At 41.3% G+C, this 11,049-nt stretch overlaps 1 protein-coding gene across 2 annotated transcripts; it reads left to right on the top strand.

Annotated features, from left to right (window-relative positions):
* The first annotated feature begins 4,020 nt into the window (after positions 1–4,020).
* LOC148401045 (ephrin-B2a-like) lies at positions 4,021–10,068 on the top strand. 2 transcript variants are annotated; one of them, XM_088371124.1, is made up of 5 exons: positions 4,021–4,399; positions 5,162–5,445; positions 6,915–7,022; positions 7,937–8,050; positions 9,285–10,068. In XM_088371124.1, exons 1-5 carry the CDS (start codon positions 4,284–4,286, stop codon positions 9,668–9,670), a joined length of 1,008 nt encoding a protein of 335 aa, XP_088227250.1. In that variant the 5' UTR covers positions 4,021–4,283; the 3' UTR covers positions 9,671–10,068. The 2 variants fall into 2 exon arrangements, with proteins under 2 accessions (XP_088227250.1, XP_088227251.1); XM_088371125.1 differs by having other exon boundaries at positions 4,024–4,399; positions 6,915–7,007.
* Positions 10,069–11,049: the final 981 nt, after the last annotated feature.

Below are 11,049 nucleotides of genomic sequence, written 5' to 3'. Positions count from 1 at the left end.
CGTGGAGAGATCTGGTAAGGAGAAAAGCTTTCCCTCATATACATTTTTTAAAACTATTTTAATTCACACTGACTAGTGTCAAATTGTGTTTCTTTTGTTTTGCTAATGGTTTTTATTTGTTTTTTACAGACTGTTTTCAATATTAATTGAACCTTTTTGACGAGGGAAAAACAATAATGACAAGATGTATTTATTTTTTCAAATCAGAGTGTTTCTTTTGTTTTGCTGGTGACGGTTATATGAAGTCTTAATTAAACCTTTTTGCTGGAGGGAAAAACATTATTGACTGGATGTATTTATTCCCCCCCCCACCCCTCGCACTCATTAGAGATGCAACTGCTAATTTGACGGCGGCTCTAAACACAGCATATATATTTCATTTGTGGAACTGAATCGTGAGCAGCCTGCCTCTTTTCCCCTGTGACGAACACCCACGCTTCCTTTAAATCTGCTAATTTTAGATGCAGCCCTTAAATCGGGGAAACCAAATGTTTTTATGTCACTCAGTGAAAGATGCCTCGATCTGTGTTGCTGTACTTTATTGCTCATCATGTCAGTCTGGATTTTAGTCGCATAGTGAAATGACGCGTGCTTTCTGAACAGCCAAAATGATTATCTTGTTGAGATGAAAAGAAAGAAAGCAAGAATGAAAGAAAGAAAGATAAAAGAAAGAAAAGAAAGAAAAAAGACAGACAGAGGAAGAAAGAAAAAGAAGAGAAACAAAGAAAGAAAAAAGCAGAACGAAAAAAGAAAAAAGAAACAAAGACGAAAAAGCTGGAAAAAGGAGAAAGAAAGAAAGAAAGAAAGAAAGAAAGAAAGAAAGAAAGAAAGAAAAGACACAGGGAAAGAAAGAAAGAAAGAAAGAAAGAAAGAAAGAAAGAAAGAAAGAAAGAAAGAAAGAAAGGAAGAAGACAGACAGACAGACAGACAGACAGAAAGAAAGAAAGAAAGAAAGAAAGAAAGAAAGAAAGAAAGATGATTTCCCCCCCCTTCAACTGCCGCACGTGAAAGAGGTGCAAGTGAAACGTTATCTGCTGATATATCAGCTGTCTTTCGACTTTTCTGCTTAAAACCGCACGCGACGCTAAAACGGTGTGACGCCATGTATGTTGCCCACATGGAAAAACGGTGACGCGCAACAGCGACAGCTGAGAAAAGCAACTGTGAAGTTTGCAAACCTTTCACTTGTGCCTTCTAAAGCTGAAAATATCATGAGAAGGAATTGCTTTTCTAACACAAGAAGCACCAAAAAAACGAAATCCCAAGTTGTGAATTTCCACATGGCCGTGGGGGCCCCCCCTTGATTCGAGTACTCTTCCCCCACCTCCCCATACCAGCAAGTATTGCGTCATCTCTTATCACATTTACTTTCTCGATACAATCACGTCTTCTGTTTATATCGAGAGTTGGCACGAGCGTTTCTTGCAAGTGTCGACGGGGAGCCACCTTGCGCTCTCTGAATCAGATCATTACCATCTGACTTGCTCGTCGGGCCATCACATGCAAACGGTGACCTGAGAAGTCTTAATGAGGATTGTGTCACAGTCATTTAGTGGAAAAGAACAGTTCTCAAAATCCCCACTTTAACTGACATTTTGCCTCCAATTCATCTCATCACCGCCTGACACCATTAAAGTGCGGAGACTGAACACGTTGTCACCAGATATGATTTCAGACAATCGTCTCACACCAAAGCTTCATTAGTATTGTCCAGTGATGCGAACAGCTACATAATTACAATAATGGTTAATATCCCTGATTGGCTAGTGACCACTTCAGGGGGTACGCCATCCCTCGCTCAAAGTCATCTAGAAAAAAAATCTTAATTTGAATGGATGGTGTTTAGCATGGCTGCAGATTTGTTGTGCCAAGAATTAAAGACTTCACCGTCCGTCATGAGGCATTTCAAGTTAGCTAATTGCTAGTATAATTTGCCATCGCATTGTGTTTGAGGAGGGAATCACTTTCAGTGGTTATTCAATTTAAAAAAAAATACTAGAAAAGTCTATTTCACTTGACACGCTCATTTTCCCAACTACTTCATGACCTCATTACACGAGTGCATTACTGATGGTGTCGCTAGCATAACTGTAAACAAGCTGGTAAATTTCAAGAAATGAAAACACCACTTCTGTAGGCTGCATTTACATACAAGATAAATGGCAGCAAAGTTTTCACGTGTGATTTTTTTTTCTTGATACAGTTTTGTGGGGGATTTTGCATGAGTCACATAAAATGTTTAAAAGACACCCACATTCACATGCACTGCTCAATGGGAGAGACGCTCAGAAGGTAGAGGGAAGCCACATGGGCAACCAGCAACCCGTTGACAAAAGAGGAAGTCGGGCTACGTCGAGGCAGGTCAGTGAATACTTCAATTTGCTCCAGGCATACTAAAACTTTTCTTTTTAGTCTTTCTGCACATCATAATTGCGGCAAAATTTACTTTTCCCTATTTAGAAGCTGTGTTTAAAAAAAAAACATTGCATTCAATAATTATCGGCACAATAATTACAAAATATACTGTTTAAAATATATTAAATATCTAATTAAATTTTTACCTAGATACAATGCAATACAAATGCAGTACAATTGGTATGTTTTTATTGACTGTTTAAAAAACTCAGCTTTCCCAGGTAAAGCGTGTTCACCACGTGGGCGATGATGACAAAGTCCCAGAATGAGGTTAATGCTAATCGTGATAGGAGTTGATTTCATCGGACACCTGCCATGTTAGCATTAGCTTCACTTTGGGAGAATTCACACAAGCTGAATGGAGCTGATTGCCACCACTGAGGAATATGGAGCAGAAATAAAAAGGTTCAAAAGGTGCATGGAGCAATTCTTACTGTGCTGCCATTACTGTGAGACTCGTTTAGCATGTAACAATTGAGGCTGTATGAATAATTGATTGACAAAGGATTACATTTAATGAGCCACGTTGGAATAGATTATAATTCGGCCTCCGTTTCCCTTCCTGGACAAAATGTTGCATTGCTTCATTGTTGGCAGTGTGTTCAGCATTTGATGAGCTACAAAACACTTTTATATTTGGATCCAATCAAAAAATGTCTGTTTTCGATGTATTCAGTGTTGTGGTAGGATGGTTCACTTTGGGACCAGCACATAAATAAAATATCTGAAGATTTTTTTTACCGACTAAATGTGTGTGTATGTGTGTGTATTAATGCTGTACAACATGGTGTCTCCACAACTGCCATTTTAATTTTGATTGACTTTAGTGAGCCACAAACGTCCTTCATAGTGATGCCGTCCGTATACGGCGCCCCCGACATTAATCATACGCTCAATGGACACTCTTTCAGATTCACCTACACACCCTAATGAGATCTCATTTCATAAAGACACATTTTCACGTACAAGCCTGACCTCAAGAAGGTTGGCTACATTTCACCATGACCGTAATCTCTATACTGGTCTGAAAAATGTGTATTCATCTGATTGAGTATATACTATATACTCTATAGTAAGTTTTTTATCTTTGCCAGCTACAGTGGTCAAAAGCTTTTCTACTGGATAGCAGAAGTTCCAATTATTGTCCACCTGTTGCCATTCATCCAACAGAATAATAGATAATAGAACACGTTGAAAAGAAAATGTCAGGGTTGACTTTCCTTTTAAATTAAAAAAGGCCCAGATTTCTCTCTGACCAATTAAATGTATGAGTAAATTGAAACGAGATCATCATTTGTTTAGTATACAAAGTTCTTGTTTCATGGTGGTGTGCAGTTAATTAATTTTAATGACAACATGTGCCTGGGCACAAAAAGAAAATACATTTTAATAAGATGATGTAATGCATAAACAATCTGCAATAAAAGGATTATTCTCCCTTGTAATTTTTTTTTGCAATCCACGAATCTTGTCAACTACAGCCTTAAATAAATATTAAATGACCCAAACTGGGTCCTGTACTATTTCCAAGGATCCAATGTGATGCAAGCGTGTCTAAAATGCGCCAACCCACCCCGGCGCACGAGCCGGCGAAGGGGCGGGCCGGCCGCTCAGCTGATGGCTGAGCCTCTCCACGCAATCTCATTCCTCGGTGGCTGAATGTGGTCACGCGAGACATTTTCCTGCCCAATTACTTCCAATGTGGAAGGCTTAATGAACTTGCGGCTGCAGCTTCATGGAAGCGCGACAACTAAAGGATGCACCCGAAGGCGCCGCGCGCGCGCGCGCACGCATGCACAGGCAAGGCACCTTGAGCTGCCCCCACTGCGTGTTACGATAGCGAGCCCACGAGCGGCTTTTGTCCCGTGATGGGGAGAAGCGTCACATGGAGGAGCCACGGTGCCGTCATCCTGCTGGCTGTCATCATAAGCTCATGTCGGGCTATCATTTTGGACTCCATCCTGTGGAGCAGCGCCAACACCAAGTGGGTACTTTACTTCTACTTTGTATTGCACCATGTTGCGGAGTGGTCATCTTTGTTGGATGGACCAGAAGAAATAATTTGATTTAAATGGATTGATTTTTAATTAAGCTGTGTCTATACAGGAAGGTTTGGGCTTCACAAGCAGAAAAAATATAGCTGGACATTGAAAACCTGATGATTGAGAAGAACAATGGTGGAAAAATCCATCTCTGTATTCAGCCAGCTTGTGAAGATAAAAAGTATGATATACATAGAATTGTGGCACACATGATTTTATGCAAAAGTCGTCTTTTTTTAATGCGGGAAACTGAACTAAAGTTATTTGAAGTGCAAGCTCTTTTGGATAGAAACATTTTTCCCATGTGAATGTATGAGACGGCCTTGATCTATCACTTCTGGAGCGAGGGTGGAGGAAGGGGAGAAAGCAACTATGATTTGCACACGCTTTATTGCGACATGTTGGAGCGCCATATAACAAGAGCGTGAGTGGCAAAACATGGCCTGGAGGCAACGTGCGAAGAAATGATGTCCCAATTCTCCGGTTTCTCATTTGCGACGGGTATTGACCCTCAAACCGTTGTGATCCGTATGGGTCGGCAGACTGAGCTATCGCTGTCCCCGATCCGCGATTTGGGACATGTAAGCCCATCCTGATTAAGGCCATTCGATATTTAAGAGCATTCCCCTTTGAGGAAATGATTTTCTTTTTCCCGTTGCGAGTATGCCGTTGACTTTTCATTGCCCGTTTTTTGTTCTTCGCAGCTTCACTACAGGTCAAGGTCTGGTCCTCTTCCCTCAGATTGGGGACAAGATGGACATTGTCTGCCCAAGGGCGGACGCCTCCAAGGGGGAAAAGGAGGAGTTCTACCGACTCTACTTGGTTTCTCGAAGTCAGATGGAGAGCTGCACCATAAACAAGAAGGACACTCCTTTGCTGAACTGTGACAAGCCGCACCGGGATGTCAAGTTCACCTTCAAGTTCCAGGAGTTCAGTCCCAACCTGTGGGGGCTGGAGTTCCTCAAGGGGAAGGACTACTACATCACGTGTAAGTTATTCTTTGGAATTCAGGGTTGGGCGATGATGGAAAAAAAAATGTAATGTCATATGTGTGTGTGTGTTTGTGCGTGAATATTCAGTCGATGCAAATTTTCTGTTAGCATGTCAATGGGATTTTACATTGACTTTAGCATTAGCTAAAGCGTTTGTATTTATTTATCTATTTATTTATTTATTTATTTATTTATTTATTTATTTAATTTATTTAATTTATTTAATTTATTTAATGTATTTATAATATTTATTTATTTAATATTTATTTCATTGTCACTCCCGGAAATCGATGCTAATTTTCTGTTAGCATGTTAATGGGATTTTACATTGACTTTAGCATTAGCAGTGGTGATGATTTTAAAACAAGAACAATGCACAAAGCGTGCAATTGTTTTTTTTTTTTGTCTATAGTTTGATAGTAAAGTCCTTCATTAAATATTTTAAAGCACACTTAGGTACGACGTTTGAATAATTCAATAATGACGTTTTTAAAGATCATAAGAAGCCGACATTAATATTTCAACGAGCTTCCCCTGGCCAACCTTCTTCAGATTGGCCCCATCACCTGTTCACCTCGGTCCTCCTGATGCAACAAGAGGCCGTCATCCGTATCGCCTTCGCACGTTGTCAGGTGGCGTGATAGTCGCCGCCGTGGCCTCGTTATCGGACAGCGGCGGATCTTAGTGATGCACGAGAGGGTGAACAAGTGCAAGTGAGCAAACATCCTCCCCCGCATCGCCTGCCTTTGACAGCCCCTCACTCGCTGGCTCGCTGGCAGGACAGTGCCATTCGGAGGGCTTACATGCTCCAAATCACACGAGGCTTTTATAGCATCAGGCAGATTTGACGCGAGCTTTCATGGCATGGCGGCGTCTTGCCTGTGCGATGTTGTTATCTGACCTAAATGCTCCTAACAAGTGTGTGCGCTTGTGTGTCGCTCGTCTTTGTGTGTGCGCTCGCTCGTTCACGACTGGGGGTGACCGGGAGTTCTTGCTTCTGCAAAAGCAACATGTATTAGATTTACGCAATAATCCTTTCGCATCTCCAGCTGAAAGTTTATTCAGCTCAAGCATCAACCGTCAAATAAAAATTTTATTTGTTCAATCATTTATGGGGATAATTTATTGAATCCAAAATGCTACAGCTTCCGGGCTTTCGGTTTATTGATGTCTGTGTTTATATACTCTCTATAAAAGTGGTTACATTACAAGTTTGTGATTAGATAGATGCTGCTGGGCGGGATTGACGACAATTTAGTGATTACATTGTCGATACCGCTTATCAATACGATTCCTTATTTATTGGTGCGGTGACAGCATTTGCTTCAGGTGTCTCGCTGCTGTTTGCATTTTTCTTTTGAAAAATGATCCGACGTTTAGCAAGTGGCAAAACTCTTATCCGACTGCCTGATATTAATCTTCACTTGGAGTAACGATATGTTTACTGGCTTGCTCTGTGTGTCAGCCACATCTACAGGCTCGCTGCAAAATCTGGACAACACCAATGGAGGAGTGTGCAGGACCAAATCCATGAAGCTGCTGCTCAGAGTCGGACAAGGCAAGAAAGATGGAGGCATGCGCAGTACAGTTGTTTGTGTGTCATAATGGCCCTCCGAAAGAAACTACGACTACGAAAAAAAATTGTTCGACACCCCTGGGGTCGGATAATCTCGGCCATCAACTGCCGTCCGTCATAAATAATCCCAAAACTCCAACTGCTGCACACCATCAGTACCTTCTTGCGTGCAATTCTTTAAATGTGGCATTCGGTAATCTTCCTGCTCACCTCCCCCAACTTAACTGATGGCCCATTTTTATTATATTGCATCCAAACGTATTTATTTAAATATCTGTATGACACTAACCCCGCTTATCTTCAATGCTGAAGTTAACACACAGAGATGATAAAACCATAATTGATGTCAAGATAAATACTGGAACAATTGTTGCTACCCGTTTCCAAAGATTAAACACCACCATTCTGCGTGCTTAACTAAATACCCGGGAATTATAAATTTCTCGAAGCCCCAAACTGCAGTTTTGCAGCATTACTTCCGTGAATAATTCAACAGTTCGACTTCAACATGAAAATTCAGCATTTTGTCAACTGATCTTGCAAAAAAAACGCCTTTGCTTTCATGTCGCATTTCCAAAACATCCCCGGCACAAACAAACAAACATTGATTGGTAACAGAAGGCAGGAACAACCGAACAGATGTCGTTGTCTCTTTCAGTTAGACGTCCGCGAGCGTGGATTCGCGTCGGGCGACGAGAAAAAGGAACATTTGTGCCTTTGCCTTGAAATTGAACTTTCAAGTCAGTTATTTGCTATACATTATTAATATCCTGCGTGCAAGTATGAGATAGAATATGTGAACACAAAGTCCTTAAACTCAGAATTGCTGAAAGGAGAAATAAATGAGTGGATGATGGGAGTGAATGTTTCCGTCCTTTCCTCCTTGATGTGTTCAATTGTTTCTGTTGCAGGTTCCTCAGATCCTCGATCGACACTGCAGGAATCGCCGAGCAGATTTCCACCAACCCAACTAAAACCGAACGCAAAGGATGCATCTGGACGTAATGATAGCGAGAATAAAACCGGCAAGTTCTATATTTCACTTAAAATCGATTATGAAAACATCTTTTTTGTCATTGATAGATGTTTGGAATGTAGAATGATTTTAAACAGAATGAGAGGAGTCGCGTTGACTGGCAACAAAACGGCTGTGTTCACACCCACAACGGCGCCAAACACCTGTTTATAATACCAAAACCCAACCGAGCCGGCTGACCCAGTTGGACCAATTGGAAATCGCCAAACATAACAAGTAAAGATAGTCGGATGCTAAGCTGAGTGAGTCGCTACTCTGCGTGATAATAAAATGCAGCACAAAAATGTCCCGGCTGGTTAAATGACTATTTAAGATCACCCAGAAAAGCTCAACCCCTCCTTTTCCCCTTTTGTGGTGTTTTCAACAATGATCTAGTAAACACTGGAATGTTTTGTTCCCTTTATGTTACTGAAAAGATTCTCTGACAATAGCACAAGACATATTCTTTACTTGCAAAAAAAAAGCACAGTAACTGCTTGTCTTCACGCACCTCCGATCCAAAACGTTCAGCGTATGTGTGACTTTAGAATGCGAAGTGTGTAAAGAATGTGAAGAGCACTGGAGAGGTGTGAGCAAAGTCATTATCTTGAGCAAACACAACATTATTGTCGTCTTTTGTATTTTCAACTCATACTGTACATCAGGGATGTGCATCTTATATGCAGGTGAAAAAAAAATTGGGAGGGGGAGAGGACCGAGGGCCATATGCATAAGCAGTTTTTAGCACTGATGAAACTTTTCCAATTTTGCAATTTCAGGCTCCAAAACAAAAACAGCCGAATTAAATCTCGTTAAGGTTAAGACCGAAAAATGTGGGTAAAACTCCCCAAAGGCTATGAATTATAAACGCGAGTCTTCCCAGATGAGATGTAATTTCTCGGTAACGGAGACTGGGCCATTATTCTGCTGTTGCGAAGAAACCTGTTGGTGTCTGTTTTGAGCTCTCAGCCTGCCATTTGAACAAAACGTGAGCGGCGGCATCTTTCTCTGCCGCCTTTATTTTCTTTCGACTTGCCGCTTTGTATCGACGTATTTCTTCGAGTGGAAGCCCCTCCGGTTGATTGGCCCTCAGCAAATACCAGTCTGCAAGTGCTCATCATCAGTCCGATTCTTTTGATAAGTGCCTTCAGGCTGTCGTTTTGACAACGACTCGCACGGGTCGAACGTCCCCACGCTTCATTTCTGATCGTCTCTTTTATCTCCATTTCTGTTACCCCTGACAGACGCGAGCTCAGAAGCAGGCCAACTCAACCCCGGTGGCAACGGCGGCTCGGCGCCAGGACTGTTGATATGGGTTGTCTCGGGCTGTGCGATTCTCCTCCTCCTCATCGTCATGGTGTCGGCCGCGCTATGGAAGTGGCGTGGCTGTGGCCCAGATCGCCAGCAATCCGCGTCTGTGTCCCTCAACACTTTAGCCGTGCCCAAACGGGACAGCGTCAGCAGCGACAACGTTGGCTCGGACCGCAGCGAAATGGTTTTTCCTCCGCAGGCCTCTGACAGCAGATTCTGTCGACATTTCGAACGTCTGAGCGGCGAATATGGAGCCCCGGTGTACGTCGTTAAGGAGATTACGCCGCAGAGCCCCACCAACATTTACTATAAAGTCTAATTTTGGTGGGTTACAATGACTTTTTTTTTTTTCCCCTTGCTAAGAACATTATCGGCTCTGGGGATAAATGGAGTCTTTTTTGGGAACAGACAATCAGAGGGCCTAATCACTTACACACATTTAGTAAATAAATGATTTTCCCATTCTGATGTCTAATTGAAGCCGTTTTTAAATATTTGGGAATTTATAATGTCTTGTATCTTGCGTAAATATGTACATTATGTATTCAGATTCATTTCTTTTTATTTAATTTAATTTATTACACCGATGTGATGTCGAGCCCTAAATTGTCGAAACGCTTTCCACTACTTTTAACACCTTCACATTTCTTTTCTAGAACTTTCAAATGCATATGTAATTGTTTTAGGGCAAATAAAATTTGGAATTTGTGGCTTGTATGTTGGCTTTTGCAATCAATGTGCTTCAATGACTTTTTTTGGGGATCACCACTAATTTGCAGCTTCAGGAGCAAAAAGCACGAAACAAAATACGGAAGCTTAACTCACGTTGGTCTCGAAACATGACAAAATTCATACATTTCCTTCAGAATAAAATATGCATAACATGACAGCTAATCTAGCAAACAGCAGGAAGTCAAAGAAGTCATTTTCCATGTTAGGCGAAGAGCAAGCAATCCTTTTAAAAAGACAAAATACATTCGGTTTTTGCTTCCCTTTGGGTACCATTCCAAGTGTGACATTGCTCAGAGTGCATGTATTTTTATTCAGCTTCTAATGATGTGCAAGGGACATCGAATGTCAGTCTGCCCTCGAGAGCAGAGAGCTTCTCTCTGCTATGTCGGGCTTGACAAATTAGAGTGAGGAAGGCTCCCTTGTATATTAAAATATTTACTTAAGGAGTAAAAGATAACATGAATGAGATATGACACTGAACGTTCCCCTTTGGAGTTTGCCCAATTTGCATTTAAAATGAAGCGTTGGCACGATTTATTTAAAAGCAGCTTTCTCCATTTTTGAAACGAATAAAATATATTCGCGAGTTTAGTGCATGCCAAAGCAACAGGTGGCGCTAGAGCAATGATTTGTAGTTTCAACAATTACCCATTTGAATAGCAAAACAAATTAAAAAAAAAAAAAAACTTTTTCATCCATAGCCATCAAGTTATCTTTAATTATAGTCACGTAAAAAAAAAAAAAAAAAAAACAGTCATGGGTTCATTGTCAGTCTCTCTCTCCTGTGGCAACATGCACGGCATCCATGGATGAACACGTTTCATGCTCCCTCAGCCACATCATGCGACACATTTTCAACCTGTCAGCTTCCATGAGCCTCTCAGTCACTGGGGACGCTCCTGCGCTGACTCCTGATGATTGCGGCTATACTTTGTGTTGCTACGTTTTACATTCAACAAAAGATAA

This window comes from Syngnathus floridae, chromosome 3 (assembly GCF_059516105.1).
Source record: "Syngnathus floridae isolate MCC-2025c chromosome 3, RoL_Sflo_1.0, whole genome shotgun sequence".
NCBI lineage: Eukaryota > Metazoa > Chordata > Actinopteri > Syngnathiformes > Syngnathidae > Syngnathus > Syngnathus floridae.
This window is presented reverse-complemented; position numbering and strand designations above follow the sequence as displayed.